Here is an 18250-nt window from a genome sequence, read left to right as displayed (position 1 = left end):
CTGCTGCACACAGACAGAAAGCCACACAGCCTGCCAGCCATGCTGGCCCGCCAGAGGGCAGTCTCTGGAGGAAAAGGATTCTCTAGCAAAGGGGAAGTGGGCTTTGGCGCCCATGAGAGACCACAGCATCATGGGAGGGTAAGTGGGAAGGGCGCCTCAGTGACTGACACAGATGGTCCCCCAGCCAGGGGGCGGGCCAGGCGAGGGCACAGGTGGCTAGCTCTCGGACCCACGCAACCCCTAGCCTCTGGATGGCGCAGCCCCAGAGTGGGCCTCCCGCGTCCGCTCCTGCCATGAGCCAGTGTCACCCGTGGGTGTCAGCTGGCCAGTCAGACGGGGTCGCCCCAACCCCATGCCCTCTTTGCGCATACCTGTGGTGAACCTCGGTTTGGCGGGGGGCTCCTGCACAGACATGGGGAAGGTGGCCGATGCTGGGGAGGACTGCGCCCGGGACAGAGGCCGGTGGCCACCGAAGGACACGGGGATGCCCGCGGCCTCCATGGATGCCTGGTAGTTCCTCAGCTGGTGGATCCGCTGCTGCTCCAGGAGGAGGGCTTGCTGGGGGCAGAGAAGACACGGGTGTTGGTGGCTTCCAGGAAAGCTCCCACCTACCAGCTGCAGAGTTATGTGGTCCCTTCCTGCAAACCACATGCCCGTTTGTTCACTGGCATGCGGCATGTGGCTCGAAGCATGTCAGGGCGGCTGGTCGGGATGGGCTGCCTGCTGTCCATGGAGATTCCCCCGCGTACAGGCAGCCCTCCTGGGCCAGTCTGTTGCTGTCTTGCTTCAGACGAAGAGGACCCGATCTGCATGCCCAAAACGCATGTGAGGAGCACATGGTGGTATAGAAACGCTGACTCTTCCATTTGGTGCCACGGTCTGCTCCCTGGCCTCTCCCCACCCCACAGCTCCCCACTCCAGGGCAGAAAGACGGCAGATGCAGCAAAGAAATGTCTCGCTCAGGTTCCAGGTGCCTGGGGCCCTGCTGGCCGGTTTTGTGGCCAGGGAGGGGATGGGCGTGCCGCTCAGAGGAGGTGGGGACCCAGATGGATAATCCCCAGGATGTTAGCCGCTTTTCAGCTAAAATAACCAGGAGAAAAGGAGGTGAATTCAGAAATAGATTTTTGCGAAAAACTCTTTTTTCATGAAAATTGTGTTTCTATGGGAAGAGCACAATACCACAGGGACCTAAAACAAGCAGTTTGGAAACTAAGGGAGCTCAGGTGTGAAGAGGCAGTTTGACGCTCGGAGCAGGGACTGCCTCCCTCGAGGGTGGCTGGCAGGCACCACCATGAGCTCGCACGGCTCTTCTCTGCCCTGGCCGCAGGCCAGTGGGGAATCACAGAGGGCTCCAGAAGGGGTATGGAGGAGTGGGAAGTGCTGGGTGGGGCCTGGAGCCCCCCACTGAAGCGTGCGTCCCTGTGAGGGGCAGAGTAGAGCCCGCCCAGAAGAGCCCCGAGGCAGCAGGGGCTGGGCTTGCAGGGAAGGCCTCCCCGGAACGGTGAAGGCACTGTGGGTAGCAGCCAAGGTGCCAGGGAAGACACAGTTCCTCCACGAACCTGGCCTTCATTTCCGTGAACAGATCTTGTCCTTTTGCAAGACGACAGGGCCCATGGCCTCTGCGTGAGCAGCAGCACAGCAGCTGCACGGGAAGGGAGCCTCTCAGCCCTGCTGCCCGATATTCCTGCCTTCAGGAAGAGGAGTCGGGTGGGGAGCAGAGAGGGAGAGAGTGGACCTAGCTGCCCGAAACCACCTTCCTGTGCTTCTGCTGATGGAAGCCACGACTGTGGGGCTCACACCCACTGCCACAGGCACTGGACTCTGCCTGACAGCGCCTCTCCCTGACGCCCGGTTTCCAAAGCATCAGCGGCCTTGGCTTGTGCTTACAAGGACCACCAAGTTCCCAACAGGGAGCTCTGCTCATGATTTTTCAAAGAATACCGAAACTAGGTGTCTCTACTCACTGTCTTGGGGTTATAGCAAAATAACACTTTTTCTCTAAACAAATGCCGATCACTTTATCATCTGCAAGACCAACCCTGAATGTTCACTTAAGGCTGTTCCAATATCCTACAAGTATCCTGATAATGCACTGAATTCCACATAGGCGCTCAGCAAGGCCCACCCACCACCCCGGGAGCAAAACCCCACACAGGTAGGCTCCCAGGATGGCCAGCTGGGCTAAGAAAAGCATAGTCAACACCGGCTGCCTGCAACATCCCGCTCTGGGCCGTGGGAGCTACTGTGCCCATACACAGCTCTGCTCCTGAATCAACATTATGATCAAATCCTGTGTCCTGGGTACCCCTGGATCTTGAGCCCTGCTGGCCAAGAACAAGCAGCCTCCCTGGGGCTTCCGGCTCCCTGGCTGGCTGTCTGAGTGTCCTGCAGATATGGCAGTTTTACTTTCCACTAAATTGATAAATCAATCATCAGATTTATTCATCAGTCTCTTGTGAGTTTGGTTAATATGTGTCAGTGCCTGGGACTAGGTGTCTGTGTCACTGTTTTTTCAATCTATAAAGTTGGTCAGTACTGCTCTTGGACACCCAAAAACCCTGCCTACCTTTTTGATCAACTGAGAAATCAATCTACCTCCTCCCACCTTTGATGATTACACCGATCCTACTAACAGTCGGATTTATGTGAACCTACAGTTTTTACATCTGAAAGAAAGCAATCTCTAGGGACTCTGGGGCTGGCATTTGGCTGGATTATAGGCGCACGGATAGCCATAGTGGACAGAGGGCCAGTAACATCCAGTATTACTAACGTCAAATAGACTTCAAACCGCAGCTTCGTCCTATACCACCCAGGGATGGTTGGGCAAGGACGCGGCCAGGCAGGAATGGGGGGCTCTGCAGCGTTCACAGACTGCTAGCCACAGGGTGCTGGCCCTCAGGGGACATGGGCCACTGTCTGAGGGCCCGTCCTAACCCTGTGTCCTGTGCCTGTCTGTCCTCTCCCACCTGGCCTGGCCTCAGCCAGCACAGTCACCTGTCTGAAGAGCAGCTCCTGCTCCGTGGGCTGGCGCTGGCCAGACTCCGAGTCCCGCGGTGGCTCTGCCTCCTCCTCGTCACTCTCGATGGGCTCCTGCTTCACCTGCACCCCAGCCAGTGCGTGCGGCTCCTTCTGCCCTGACAGCCGGTCCAGGTAGGGCTCCTCCAGGAGGGCCTGGTGCTCACGAAGCTCCTCCTCGGTCTCCTCGGGGTGGCTCTCGGGCTGCCGAGCTGGCTCGCTCTGTTTGGGGATCATCTACAAGGCAGAGGGAAGGGAGGAGAGCGACAGGGATGAAGGGACAGTAGAGGGGCATCACAAGGTCCAGATCTCAGAGCAAAGGGACAGACGACCCCAGGGGGGTGCTGCGAACCCCAAGCTAAGGCCCACAGCCTGGGCACTGAGAGAGTCTGCCCTACCCAGGGAAGGACAGCCCTGTACTTGCTGCACATCTGTGAAGGAGGGGGTGGGTGGAAGATGTCGGGCCAGGCTGTGCTGCCCTGCAGACGGCGGGAGGAGCTGAGCACCTGCAGGCTCAGGGGAGGGGGCCACGCAGCAGCCTGCACACAGTCTGTGGGTCTGGCCCCAGGGCAGGCGTGGGGGAGCAGGGTGCTGCGGCCACTGGAGGCGACCCTGCATTGAGGTCACCGGTCCTTCTGCTGACCCAGTGGAGGGCTCCATGGGGCCTCGGAGCTGACCTAGCAGAGATGCCCTCCCCCAAACAAGGAAATCATGGCCGTGGGAGCTTATCGGTTACACTTTGTGGTGGCAGGTGCCAAGCTGTACACATGTAAGTCCCCTCAGGAGCTCCACAAATGTGGCTGATGGCTTGTGACCCACCAGCCACGCTGTGAGTTGCCCCAGGATGTGGAGGGGCTTACTCCCATTGGAGGGACACTGGTGGGGCCTGGGGAGGGTGCTGATGGCACTGGCACCCTCCTGGAGGCCTGGGACTGGTAGGAGTGTCTGCCTCGTCCCCATGGCATTAGTTCATCAGCAATGGAGGCAAACAGGTGAATTTCTCCGTCGGGATGGAGCTGGCTGCCCATTGACCTCAGCTCGCCTTCTGCTTCTTCCAGGAGCAATGCCGGGTGGGATTAGAGCCGAATGTGTCAAAGTCCCAGATGGTTCTGTTTAATGCCCTGCGGTGCCCACTCCTTCTTCTTGTGTGTTTTGTGTGTCAGCCTGGGCTGGGAGTGTGGGTCCCTCCCTGCGGCCCCAGGAGGGTGCTGCAAGATGGTAAAAGCTTAGAGGCGGGGGAGCAGATGGAGTGGGAACAGGGACCTGAGTGCTCCCAGAGCGAGTGTCCCTGGCTCCCTCTCTGGTCTTCTCAACTTCCTCAGAAGATGAGGGCATCTGAGCAGCGACCTCCAGGTCCCTCCAGAGGACTAAGGATGCTCTGGGCTTCCGTGAGCGCCAGCTCGGCCCTGTGAAGCATTTCCGGAGCTGGGAAGTGCCAGCCCCACTGTCCTGGGAAGCGCTGGGCAGGAGCAGGGGCACCTGAGTGGCCACGGTCTCCCTGGAGCTTGGCACCCATCCCGAGGTGTGGAGAAGCTCTGGCGGGGGTGGGTATTTGGCCTCCAGGTGGTGGTACAGAGGGAGTCAGGGAGGGTCGAGGCCACAGTAGCGGCCTCCTTTGATGCTGAGTGCACGTTCCACCACCGGCCATGGCCACGGGGGTTCTGGCTCCACCGCCATGCAGCCTCCCTGGGGCGTGGTGACAGGCAGAGGCCTCCCTGCGCCTGCTAAATGCGGTTCTGCATCTGCCAGCCAGGTCATGGGCGCGCTGCTCTGCAGAGCTGGTTCGGGGGTGAGGCTCCTACGGGCAAACACAGCTGCAAACCGGACACACAACCAGCTCGCTGTCCTCCTTTGGACCTTTGGTGCCCCTTTTACTGATGATGTGCAGACAAATGCAGGTCCACAAGGCCAGACTGCAGTTGGGGCCAGTATGGGAGTTCATTGGACATGCTGGCGGTCCGCCTACCTAAACACAGGGGCCTGAGGTCTCGGGTTCACAGCCCAGCCTCCGCAGGACTCCAGCACTGTGTGGCGCTCCACAGCTAGGGCAGGAACCTCGTGCTCAGTGAACCCTCGGTCCTGCAGGGGCGCAGACGCTGGCAAGTGCTCTTTTCCAGCAGGAAGAGGAAAGCCTGTCTGCCGCAGCACGATTCCCACCCCACTCGACTCAGACCCACCCACTCAGGGGCACTTCTAGACGTGGAGGCATCCCTGCCACCTCCCAACTGTAAGCTCTGCCCACCTGGTGGGGGCACGCATTCTTCAGAAAGCTCCTTCGCCTAGCAAACCTTTATCAAACACCATGGCACATCAGGCCCCAGGCACTGACAACCAACGCTGGCCCATGGCTGAGGGGCTCTAGCCAGAGAGCACAGCCAGCTCAAGCATCCATTCTTCCTGCTCATAGAGGTTACTGGCCCCACAGCAGGGTTCCCGCATCCGGGGACTGTGGGAAAACCGAAGCGGCTATGTTAAAAGGTTGGGGCTGGACCGAAGGCTGAGGTCCCCAGTGCACCCTCAGCAGGCTGGGAGGGTGGGTGGCCTCAGAGCTGCCCGGAGCTCGGTGCTCCCACCATTGGGCCAGGGGGAGCCCCTCAGGGACAGCAAGCCCCGGCATAGGGCGGACACACCGGTACTCAACAGCACGAGATAATATCACTGGCTCCCCGAGATCCCAGGAGAACATTGCACAAAGACTTCAATCACCTGCTGTTCCCTCTCATAATCAATCACGTAACAGAATCCGGGGAAATCACCCAGTTTCTAAATCATTCTTTCCAAGAACTCACCAGGAATGAAGAGGTGTTTTCTGTCTTCCTAAAGCCTCCCACCCCATCAGTCAGATGAAATTAAGAAGCCACAGCCATGCTAGGAAGACGGACGTGAACTGCCTTTGACGCTGGGAGTGAACAGACAGTCCCTGTCTTGCCCACAGGAGGCAAGTGCCTCTGCCATCCCCATGAGAGCTGTGTGTGGTGGCCCCCCACTCCCGACGGGTTCTGCACCCTCTGCCCGGGGGCCATGGACACTCTGGGCATCTGGCCATTCAGGATCCCGGTGCCGGGGTTGGGGGGGGGACTGTCTCCTCATGTGTGTCCCTGTGACCCTGTCGTGGGGACCCTCAGGCCACAGCTGGGCTGCTGCTGGCCCCCACCTTCAGGGAGTGCAGCCCAACTTTGGGTTTTAATCACCAGTGTGTTTAAACGTAACAGCCTGCGGCTGCTCCCTGCCAACAAGCAGCTGTGGGAGGGGCTTTCGGGACCACGCAGGTGCGCACACCTCTGAAGGCTGTCCTGCACGCTATCCCCTCTGAGGGTGAAGTCCCACGGGGTGGGCAGGTACAGGTGCGGGGGGGCTTGGACAAGGTGCTCTTAGGGCTCCGGGCGGTGGACAGCTGGGGGCTCCCTGTGGGGGTTTGCTCACGGAAGGGGAGGGCCCTCCAGGAAGTCAGGGGGACATGCTGAGCCACACCCCTGCCCAGCGGCCCCCACCAGTCCTGTGCCCGCAGACCCACCTTGTTCATGTGCAGCTGCTGCTGGAAGTGCTGCTTGTGCTTCTCCAGGAACTGCTGGTGCTGCTGCTGGATCACCAGGTGCTGCAGGGCTGGCGCGTTCTGGGGCAGTGGGGCCGACTGCGTGCGCCCCAGCGGGCGGTGCTGCCGCAGCTTGTGCACAGACGGGGACACGCGCTCTGTACCCACCAGCGGCTGTGCGTGCAGGGGCAGTGCGCCCAGGCCTGAAAGACACCAGTGGGAAGGTGACACAGGTGGAGAGGTGGCAGGGCATACGGGAAGGTTCCCCACTCCACCCCAGAGCCCCGGGCACACACCGCCAGAAGCCCAGAGTGTGGGCCACTGGGAGGTGGCCGTCCCCTGACACCCAGGCCCCTGCCATAAGTGGGCATCCAAGGGACAGGCTCCGGCATGGTGGGCCCACCCACGAGGGGCCCCACGACAGCCCTCCGGGAGCCCTGGGCCCTGGGAACGCTGGTGTCGGTCTGAGCAGCACTGCAGGCAGCTGGAGAGGTTCGGGCCACGCTGAGAACGGTGGCAGAGGTTCCGGTGGTCTGGAATGTTCCAGAAGGCTGTGGACATGGCTCTTCCCTAAGTGACCCAGAAATTAAGTTGCAAGGGAATGAAATGTCTTTAGGATCAAATCTTTAAGGGTCTCTTCAAGGGGTCACCTGATGCGCAAGGGGGACAGTCATGCTTATACAAATCCCGCTACGTCCAGTCAAGGTCAACACCTTTCTCCAAGCGTTCTGCTGGCCTGCATGCCTTTGTGCTGCTTCACCAACCTGCGCCTGGACCGCGTGCTTAAGAACCCAAACTGATACACAATCCTGTTCTAATCTGTATTTGAGTCTTATTTTAAAATGCAACCTCTTCGGGGGACTCAGGATGCCGAACGCTTCTCCTTCTGTAAGCTTTTTGTACATCTGGGTTTTTACTTTTGCAAACTGGGGGTTTAGGCACCTTACTACCGTTTTTCTAATAAACCTTTGCCCTAATTTTCTAATAAACCCAAACCCTACCTGATTGCCCACTGCCTGGAAGCCTCAGATGGATGGACACAGGCTCAGACTGAGGAGGACCCAGGTCACAGGGTGTCTGCCTCGGAGGGATGGCACGTGCCCGAGCTCAGCAGCAGCCGGGCTCCCTGAGAGCACGGCCCCAGGAGCCTCCCGAGGTGTCCCCAACAGGCAGGTGCTCCTGCCCGTGTCCTCCCCGGGCACTCCAAAGCCCCCCCAGGAGCACTACAGTCTTGGTCTTCCCCTTATCTCGTCACGGCTGTGGCGATTTCTAAATGCTGTACGCAGATAGAAAGCACACACAGAGAAAAGACCCAACCCTCACAAAGCTGTCCCTCACTAGCTGTTTGAGACGTCTGTCAACTTTGTCCCCTAAACCGCCATCACCTTCTGTCCGGTCCACTGTTTTCTGAAAAGAGAAGTCACCATGAATTTCATTATCTGCTCAGCTACTAAATTAAAGTTAGTAACACAAAAGATTGACTCATTCCCTGCCAAGTTTTCTAGAAAAGCTAAAGAAAAAAAAAAAAAAAAAAAAGAAAAAAAAAAAAGAAAAAGAAAAAGAAAAAAAAAAAGGAAAAAAAAGCATCCCCCTAAGGTGGTGTTTTGGAATTCTTCCCGTTGATGGAGGTGTCCTGAGCAGCAGCGTGAGGAAGACTGCCACAAGGGGCTGCACTGACGGGATCGGAGGCAACGCGGCCCTGAGCAGGTCCCCCTTAGACACGCAGCTCCCTGAGCAGATGGCCCTTAGGCCTCCGTGCACACTGGGAAAGAAGGTGAAGTCGTGAGGGGGCAGCAGAGCCATGCCTGGCTATTGGGTGGCTGGCCCCACACCCCCCAGAGAAGCTTCCCTGGACTCCAGGGCAGGGACCCAGTTCCCCAGAGACTGAGCATCTAGGGCTGATCACTGAGCAGGAATGAGCTGCTCTAGCGGCCCAGCATGAGTGTGAGCCCGCCCACCTTCTGGTGCTTGCTGCCCTCCCCAACGGGTACAGTTTCCTCCTTCATGCAGGGTGGCTCTGAGGACATGGGCCACTGTCCCCATGGGGACACGGGCAGATGGTGGGAGGACCCCAGTCCGTATTTCACTATGGGCCTCCTGGGGTGTAAAACCCCACGGCCATCCCCCCAGGGATGGGTCACAGTGCAGAAAACAGAATGCCCAACCTACTGGCCAGGTGACTTCCAGTTGGCCCTTCAGGTCATTTGCAAGGGTTTCTGATGACAACCATTATCTGGCTTTTGATATATCTCCTAAAAGATTTTAGCATCAAACCACACTGGTTGTCCTAGGCAACCCAGCCATTGGCCGAGGCCTGTATTGTGCTGAGCGCTGTGTAGGGGCAGAGCCTGACCCGAGGCTCCTGTACCCTCTCTGGGCAGGGAGGCCAGGCTGCCTGGGGCCTTTTCCTGAGCACCTGGCCAGCTGGAAGGCTGAACCAAGGCTCTGATCTTCCTACCCACAGCATGGGCGGAAGTTCCTCTGTGGGAGGACTCTGGGAGTTCTCTGGGAGAGAGCTCACTTAGCATCACAGACCTCGGCTCCTTCCAGCGGGACCAGGAGGGTGGCCAGCACCCCCGAAAGTCCAAGTTGGACCACGTGATCCTAAGGACAATGTTAACTCCCGGCACTGAGCCAGCCATCCAGGCTTCGAGATGTGCTATGCATAGCACTAACTGGTGTGAACTGGTGAGTTCACAAACAAAGGCACCACTTAGATATCCCCACAGATATGGGGGTGAAGAGTCAGGCTGCCCTGATGTTTTGGGCCCAGTTCTGAAGTGCTGGTCTTCGTACTATGGAGATATGGTTAAGTAGATGAACTCACACTGGACAAGTGACTCATGTGGCCTGGGTCCTTAGAAAACCATCTGATGAGTCCCTAGCCCTACACACCACAGTGAAACTCTTTAAAACCCTTCGAAGGACAGTAAGGCAGGTGAGACTGGGTCTAACCCGTGGTTTGCAGTTCGGGCCACACGTAAGCATCACAGGAGCATTGCAAGAAAAGCCATGTGTGGCAGGGCCTGCCTGGACCATTCGGCCTTGCTGGAGCTTCTGGGGACCTGGCCAGGGTCAGGGATCACTGGTTAGGTCCCAGGTGCAGCAGTGCCCACAGCCAGTTGTGCTCAAGCCCCTCCTGGGATTCATGGTTTTCAGGAAAAATGAGGAACCCCGGGGGCATGTGATCACCGCTGCAGAGATCAGCAGAGCCCCTATGCTTGGAAGGACGACCACAGGTGAAGGCTGCCTGTCTGCCCCCTACTAGGCTGGGGCCGGCCCCGTGAGTGACCAGAGGCTAGAACGATGCCACACCCGGCAGGTGAAACACCTGTTCCCTCCACTGGCCTTTCTCCCCCCACTCCCCTAACGCTCCCATGCAAGGTCTTGGCAATCCAGGCCTCCTCCAGAAAACCTTTCTTCCTTGATGCCACCCTGAGTGCCCTGTCTGGACTGCAGCTCTCTGGGCCCATGGGGGTCCATGTCCCCAGCGCCTGGCCCAGAGGAAATGCTGGGCTGAAGATCTGTGCCCTGGCCATATAAGGACCACATCAGTGGGCTGTCTGGACAACAGGAGCGCACAGTGCTCGGCAGATAGGGTTTCCTCCTTGGAACAGTGGTTCCATCTCTCCCCCAGCCTTGGGAAGTCAGAGGCCCAGCCTCTGGAAGTGCTCCAGGGCGCACTGCTCTTCTCAGAAGATTTAAGCAAACTGCTCCAGCCGTGCTAGGGCAGTGGGAAGCAAGGAGGTGAGGGCCACTTGGGGGTCCTGCTCCAGAAGTGATGTGGCCCTCTGACCCGTACCTTGTCACACCCCTAGACCCAGGCCAGCCTCTTCTCCCCTGGGGCCTCTGCTTCCACCTTTTATGGGATGGAGCTGCTCTAGCTCAGACTTTCTGTCTATCATGATTATCTGCAAGGACTCATGGAAACTCAGGTCTGCTGGCTGGTGGCCCTCAGAAACCCCGACTTTCCCTGGTTTCGACCCCAAAGCCGTTGGCTGCAGGCACTCAAGCCCGAGCAGGTGCCGGGAGTGGGCTGGCCACGTCATAGAAGCACAGTGCTTGTTGTGCGGGAGGAAGGTGAGCAGGAGATGAGCAATGTCAAAGCCATGTGGAGGCGGGAGCTTCTGCAGCCTTGGGCAGAGCACACAGGAGGGAGGCCACGCCAGACGGGAGTGGGGATGGACATTGGGGGCCAGGCCCAGTGAGAAGGGTGGCCCTGGTTGGTGAAGAGGGAGCCCATACAGCTGCGAACCATGCAGTGCGTCCGTGGGCACCAGGCCTCTGCTCCCGGCCAGTGCCGCCCAACAGGCCCCTCTGTGCAGACACAGACCCTTCACATGCACCGGCTCAACAACCACCAGCCACCTGGGCACCCGCTACGCCCCACGGGGGACCAGAAAACTGAATGTTCGCTTCACTTCTGGGCCTTAACTTCCATTTCCAACGTCAGTGGCCATGTCGGGCCAGCGCTCCTGCCCAGGATGGCTCTGCTTGGGGTGGCGAGGCCTGCCCAGGCCTTGAGGGGCAGGATGCCAGGTCAGGAGGCGTGCTCCCACGAGACCTAAGTCAGGGCCCTGTTCCCAGGGAGGGGATAGGGAAGGAGCCACGAGAACTGGGGTGGACCGACAGGGTGGCCTGGGGGAGGTGAGGGAGACAGCAAGGTTAAAGGTTAGAAGTGCCAAACCCAAAAGTAACCACAGCAGTGAATGTCTAAGGGCACCATGGCAGGTGCTGTCCTGCGGAAAATATGCCTCACTGAGCCCTCAGGAAACTCAAAGGGCAGGTTACTTGTGTTATCCCCCTTTCATGTATTGGGAAACTGAGTCATGGCACACGGGAAGACTTCCCAAGGTCACTGAGCTGGGAGAAGGGGAGACGAAGGAGCCTGTGTTCCTGGCCATGACCCTGCCTCCAGCACCTCCAGCCAGGGTCCCTGGAACTGGGAGGGGCCTGTGAATTTGAGGGCAGGGTGGGCAGGGAGCCGGCCAGGGTCTGGGCAGTCATGCCCCAGTCTCACCGCTGCAGGCAGGCTGTGGGCAACTGCCATCACAGACAGGGCCATGGACCGCACAAGGAGGACAGATCCAGCAACTCGGTCAACCACAAAGAAGTCAAGTTCAGCAAATTTACCAGCGAGGTGAGGTCTCATAAGGAAAGACTACTTCCTGGGAAGCTGTGGGGAACGGCGTTAGGAAAGCTCTTTAATGGTGCGGGAAGGGCAGATCCTCCTGTGATGAGATGAGCAGGGGACCGTGATTATGAGGATAGTCAGGTGTCACCTATGTGTTACTAAATGACACGAGACAGAAATTCAGGCGTCCTCACTGCTCAGGCCCCTGACGCTGAGAGTCACAGAGACTCAGATGTAACTTCAGATCAGACCCTGAGACCCCTGAGCTCATGACCTATTTTCTGAAAGTTAAGATGTGTGGTGAGGCTTCCGCTCCCCCACAAGCTATAGACCCCTCAACTCTGAAGAGGATGGTGACCCCAGGGGACAGACAGACACATGGACATCAAGCATCCAGACCGGCCCCATGACTCTCAACAAGGTGACCAGAAGAGGCCCTGTGTGCCCACAGGTCGGGACCTGGTGATGCGCTTAGCACCTGCATTTTCCACCCAAGTACCAGGGAGTGTGAAGAAGGTAGCTCTGAGAGTCTTTTCAATTCTAATTCTGAGCAAATAATCAGATTCCCAGGAAGCCAAGCATGAAGGGCCCCCCGACCCCTGCTCACCTGTGCTGAGGGGCATCCGTGTGGCCCCCATGCTCACCTGTGTTGAGGGGTGTCCGCACAGCCCGGGACCCCGTGCTCACCTGTGATGAGGGGCGTCTGCGTGGGTGGCTGCTCCAGCAGGACCATGTGTTGTAGGAGGGGGTTGTGTGTGGCCCCGCCGTCACGCTCCAGGGGTGCCGTGCTCAGGTAGGGGGTGAGGTGGGTGCCGGGGAAGAGGGAGATCCGCTGCTGGAGGGCTGGGAGAGCAAGTCGCTCGGCTTCCTGCTGGCCGGCCGCCCCCTGGAGAGGCACAAGCATGACACCCGGGCCGAGGCCCTGGGACAGCGGCCCCACAACGCGCACACCTGCGGACGCCTACTCACAGCGGACGGGCCGGTGGCAGGCAGTCCCAGAGTGATGTTGGGCAAGGATGGTGACGTGTAGAGGGGGAGTGGGGCCACGGAGCCTTCTCGAGTCACGAGTCTGTGTGCCAAGCCGCTCTGGAGACAGAATACATGAAGGCTGTTACACGCGGTCTGTCCCCAATAAGCGTGGGCAGCATATGCCACAGGAAATCACAACAGAAAACATGTCGGCGCAGGCCCTGCTGAACTCCCAGATACTGCAGTACACACGTACTTAACAGGTTCTAGCATGCAGGTGGGCATGACATTTTAAAGCAGGCCACAAACATAGATTCACAGCCCATTAGACTCCTGTTTTTATCCATACTGCTAATTCATTGTAAACTATCAAGAAAACCTAAGATAGTGTATTTTAAATTATATTCTTGGTTGGGAAGGTCTCTTCAAACACAATGTCAGAGACAGAAACCAAAAAAAAAAAAAAAAAATTGATTAAAAATATCCCTCACAAAAAAGGCAAGTAACAGCCGCTGTAATGCCAGCCACACATCGGGCAGAGAAAGCTCATATGTAAAGAACTCACAGATCAAATAATAATGAACAATGAGAAAAATCGCACGGAAAGGCAAATGACAAAGAGCTGATATTAAGGAAAAATAAACTCATGAAAAAATACTCAACATCATTAGTGATCTAAAACATATTTAAAACCTTATTAAGCCAGCAAAGATATGACAACTGAGAATACTCTTTTGGCCCCACGGAACAGAAGGGCATTGATCAGTGCGTTATAAGTTGGCGCACTCTTTCTGTAGGAAAACTTGGCAATCCATGTCAAAAGCCTTAAAAATGTATCTAAGTTTCGATCCTGAATCTCCACTCTTAGCATGAACTCCTACGAAACGATGCTGGTCCAGGGATGGTCCCAGGAAGGTATGGCTGAGGCGCACAGAGGCAGAGGGCTGAGTGTCCTGCAAAGCGTGCAAGGCTGAACAGACGAAGGTACACAGGGAAACACCTCCCCGACTGGCTGGCATCTCAATGACGTCTTGTTAAGTTAGAAAAACAAGTTGTAGAATTGTCTACTTTTTCAAAAGCAGACAGACAGGGAGGACCGGGACAGAAAGTCAGGAAAAGGTTAGCAGGAGCATTCACCAAGGATCTGAATTATTGCATCCTCTTTTTCCTTTTAGAATGATAGTCTTTGCTACAAAGGACGCTGTTTTATTCACCCCGACATCCCCCCAGAGCAGAGTCAATGTGCTGAACGGAGGGGCAGTGAGAACAAGTGCATAGTGTTGCCACAGGCTGGCTAAGAGGGTTTGCAGATGGAGTCTGCATCACGGAAAACAGACTGATGCACAGCCGACCAGTCTTCTCTCAGTTCCCCTTGCACTGTGGTGTGTCACTGAAGAGGAGATGCACACTGGTGCCTTTGAATTTCATATCCCCCCCAAAAATTGTGAGCTAAAAGTTATCACCAAGTTGCTGTAGACAGCAGGGGTGGACTGACTGCTGGCCTGGCTTGCAAGCGGCTTCTTCTTCCCATCGGAGGTCGGAGTGAGCTGGGGTTCCCCTCGGAGATGCCGTGGGCCTGGTCCCAGAACAGTGCATGGACATTAGTACTGTGAATGGACTGGTTTCCCAGTGCACATAAAAGTTCTGTGGGTATTATACTCTAGTCTGTTAATGTAGTATTCATGCAATAGCATTAAGTCTTTTTGAACGTACACACCCTTGCTGAAGAACATTTCATTGCTAAAAAATGCTACCCGTCATCTGAGCTCTCAGTGAGTTGTAGTCCTTTTGCTGGAAGAGGGTCGCACTGCGATGTCCATGGCACTGACAGATCAGGGTGGTGGCTGCTGATGGCTGGGGCAGCTGTGGCAGGTTCCTAAAGTAAGATAATGATTTGCCCATTGACTGACCTCCTTTCTCGATTTCTCGGTCGCACATGATGCTGTTTGATGGCATTTCACCCACAGGAGAACTTCCTGCTGCCGCTTTAGTGCCTAAACGAACATCATATCCTAAACCCTCTGGTGTCTCTTTAGTGGTCTTCACGGCATCGTCACCAGGACTAGATTCCGACTCGGGAAACCCCTTTCTTTGCTCGGCCCCAGGAAGCAACGCCTCCTCCCTCGGATCTGATCACAAGATTGCTGAGATTCGGTCCCATCTGCAGGCTCCACTTGGAATTCCAGTTTTCCTCCTGTTTGCAGCCCCTCTGCAGTGACGTCCTCTGTGGAAGGCCTGAAACTTCGATTTGTAAAAAAAAAAAAAAGAAAAAAAAAGAAAGAAAGCAAGCAAAAAAGAAAAGACAACATCTGCAAAGCAAGATAAAGGGGCATGTGCTGATCCTCCGGCCCTGCAGGAGCCCTGACGCTGCTGCTGAACATAGCCCTGCTGTAGTGTCGTTCGGAAACATAATCTTTGTTCAGATGCTGTGAAGTTAAAGCAGGAAGGAGAGTGTTCTTCGTGCTGGGGCACTGGGTATGTGCTGTCCTACATGTGGCTCGCGGGGAAGCTGTGCGGGCCTGACCCAGCCACCACCGCGGGAAGCGCCTTCCCTTGACAGAAGCACTTTTTGCCACAAGTGAAAGAGTAACAATGAGCTTGGCTCCTGAGAAAACGGCTCCGATTGCCATGGAAGGCACGGCCCCATGGGATTGCAATTATCCAGGCACAAAATAAGCAGACCTCCTAATGTCTGCAAAGTTATCATTTCCTCTTTATAATCCCTCTATTTTTTTACCTTATTTATTTTTAGAAAGAATGCCACCTTCTGAGAATGACTGGGGATGCTGACTGCCCACATGCGCCGAGCTGGCCGTCTCCATCTGCCCTATGCCGGGCTTATCACCTCCTGAGTTCCGCACAAAGTGGGGGTGTGGCTACGTACCCAGCACTGCACTGGCCTTCTCAGCTGGAGGGATTGGCTGTCTCTGGGTCTGGGGAGGCTATTTCTTCTGTGTAAATGGGGCTGTGGCAGGGCAGCGGTGGGGGGTGTGTGTAGGGCAGCGGTGGGGTGGGGTGGCGCGCAGGGCCAGCGGGACCCCCGGTGCCCAAGGAGGCTTCATAAGGCCTGCATGTTCTCAGGAGTGGTCAGATTCTCACAAACCCTGAACCCACAGAGGTCATCCTGGTGGGACGAGACGGTCGGGAGACCACCCTGCCGACCGCAGGGACAATCTGATGCAAAGAAGAGCAACGGCCTTTTCACTTTTCTGGTCAATCCTTTCACATCTGTAATTTGTAGCAGCTTCGTTGACATTCACACGTGACTTGTAAAACTTGACACACAATTTAAACGGGATCCGTGTAGATGCTCCCCGGTAAGGCACCCCGCAGAATGAACCCGATTAGACAGCAGGTGGGGGTGCGGCTGACAAGACTAGGCTGGCGGGCATGTGTCGTGCCAGGAAGCAGGGTCCCGGCAAGGCCCCAAGGCCCACTACAGGCAGCCGGCCGCTATGACCTCAGTTCTGCAGAGCAGGGGTGTCAAGATCTGTGACCATCCACATAGAGCTTACATGGGGTTGAAGGGACAGGTGACGAAAGAACCAGATGCGCAAGGACATGGGGAGTGAGGAAGCAGGGACGGCCGTGCACACCATGACCTCAGGGGCCGCTGTCTGTTTGTGCATTGGCGTTCACGAACCTGCCTGAAAATGCTTCACCCCCACACTTGCGTGTCCCCACTTCACTCTGTCCTCCCATCGGGAAGGCAAGATTCACGTCCAGATATTTAGGAGGAAAGGAAGTCACTCTGTTTAACGAACTGTAGCCTCCTGTGAGTTAGCAGCTCAAAAAGAGCTCTGAAGAACCACCCACACAGCAGGACCATGTGCGCAGGGAGCAGACAGCACTCAGGGCTGAGATCACCGGGAAACTCAGTGCTGATGTGGCTCCCCACGTGGTCACCCGAGCCCGCAGCCTCGAGCGGCGAGCACACAATCCTCTTCCTCTTCCCGAGTGCGGTTGGTGCCTGCCTTTCGCAGGCTGCAGGGCTGCTGCCTAGCCACGTGGCCCTCCAATCCCAGGGCCCGGCACCAGGGACACTTGTGCAATAAACACACACACCAAAGTGAATAAGGAAGAAGGTCCTGGAGACCACGGCCCGGAAAGTATCCCGTAACCCAGGTCCGGTGCAGGGCACACCCAGCAGCCAGACCCGAGCCCCTCCACCTGACTCACGAGGCCACCCAGCTGTCTCCCCAAGATCACCCTTCCTTCCTCTCTGCCAGCTGACTCCAGAACTCTGTGTGCTCATGTGACTCTCAACTACAGCACACCTGGTGCCTGATGGGCAGGATGAGGGGCTTGTCTGAGGCCAGTGGCATTTGGGAGAAGCCTCCTGTGGCCTTTCTAACCGCCCAACACCCTAACCATCCGCCCCATGTCACCCGTTCCCCCCAGACACAGGACGTGTGTTGGTCGGCCGAGTATTTCTGAAGTACCACAAGCAGCTGGATTCCCAACAGCGGTTCCCATGTGTGCTGTGTTCCCGTTCCCAGCCACTGTGCAGAGACCCGGGGACACACGAGTGTGGGGCTTCTGGGGCCCAGTGGCACCGAGTGTGTGTTCTGATCAGCCTAGTTAAATACGCTCTGAAGGAGCCCGGGGCCAGAGGTTGGGGTTATAGCTGTTCTCATGTCTGGACCACTGTGCTCCAATGTAAAGGGGGAGCAGGGCTCAGTGGCAGGGAGGGGCCTTGTCCGGGACACCTCCTAACCTGGACAGTCAAGGCTAGAGGGTCATTTCGAGGGAAACAACTGGCTGAACCTGCCACGGGGCCGGCGCAGGGAACAGAAGCGAATGGCAAGCCCACACTGACCTCGGCCGGGATGCTGGCAACGGCGGGTGCGATCCCGTTCTCCGTGCTGACGTTCCCGGAGCTGTTGTTGGGGGAGCTGGGCGCAGAGCCGGGGGCGCTGCTGCACGCCGAGTCTGTGGGGTGGAGAGACACGTGTGAGCTGTGCTCCGTGCCAGGGTCCCAGGCCACGCAGAGGTCCCATGGCCAGCTTGCTGACAGGCAGAAACCACATGAGGAAAGAACATGACCACAGTCCCCAAACAGGGGCTGTGAGGTGGATTCCCTACTTTTGGTTTTGCTACGGACTCCCCCGTGAGCTCTACACAGACAGCTCTGTGGGGGCCTTTAGGTTGTGCACTTTACCAACTGTCTTCCTCTTGAATTTCAAGATGATCTGACACACCAGGAAGATAAGGCCTTAAATGTCAATAACCAAACAACAAAAGACCAGGAAACACAGACTCCGCATGACTGTGAATAGGGACGGTCAGGTGTGCTGTGCTTACCAACACAGCCACTGGCCACAGGACTCCCTTTGAATTAAAGCCTCTCATTTTTCCTGCACGACATCAGACACCCAGGGGGACATGCTGCTAGCTTCGGGGACTGATCGGTGTTTCCCAGAGTCACAGGCTAAGTGATCCTCCAAGTTACTTCACAGGGAGCCGTAGCCCAGCCCTGCAGATCTGGACCAGTCTCCACGGCAACAGGCCGCGCCTCGGGGACGCGCCCCACCCCCATCTCCTTTTCCCTGCCAGCGCAGCCTAGGTGGTGACACTCCATGTTTATGGATGGACCT

General features: G+C 56.9%; 1 protein-coding gene across 9 annotated transcripts in view; it reads right to left on the bottom strand.

Moving 5' to 3' along the window:
- The window catches only part of HDAC4 (histone deacetylase 4), a 283692-nt gene that overhangs the window by 44607 nt on the left and 220835 nt on the right, over nucleotides 1-18250 (bottom strand). For all 9 annotated transcript variants that reach the window (XM_082690962.1, XM_082690963.1, XM_082690965.1 and 6 more), the window contains 6 exons: nucleotides 17473-17585; nucleotides 12654-12770; nucleotides 12372-12570; nucleotides 6533-6753; nucleotides 2998-3255; nucleotides 372-558 (listed from right to left, as the gene is read on the bottom strand). In XM_082690962.1, the coding sequence (XP_082547088.1) occupies nucleotides 372-558; nucleotides 2998-3255; nucleotides 6533-6753; nucleotides 12372-12570; nucleotides 12654-12770; nucleotides 17473-17585 (1095 nt within the window). The remainder of the gene's footprint in view (nucleotides 1-371; nucleotides 559-2997; nucleotides 3256-6532; nucleotides 6754-12371; nucleotides 12571-12653; nucleotides 12771-17472; nucleotides 17586-18250) is intronic.

Source organism: Mustela nivalis (genome assembly GCF_964662115.1).
Source record: "Mustela nivalis genome assembly, chromosome: 11".
Classification (NCBI taxonomy): Eukaryota; Metazoa; Chordata; class Mammalia; order Carnivora; family Mustelidae; genus Mustela; species Mustela nivalis.
Note: the sequence above shows the minus strand (reverse complement) of the source record. Positions and strands in the feature narration are given on the sequence as shown.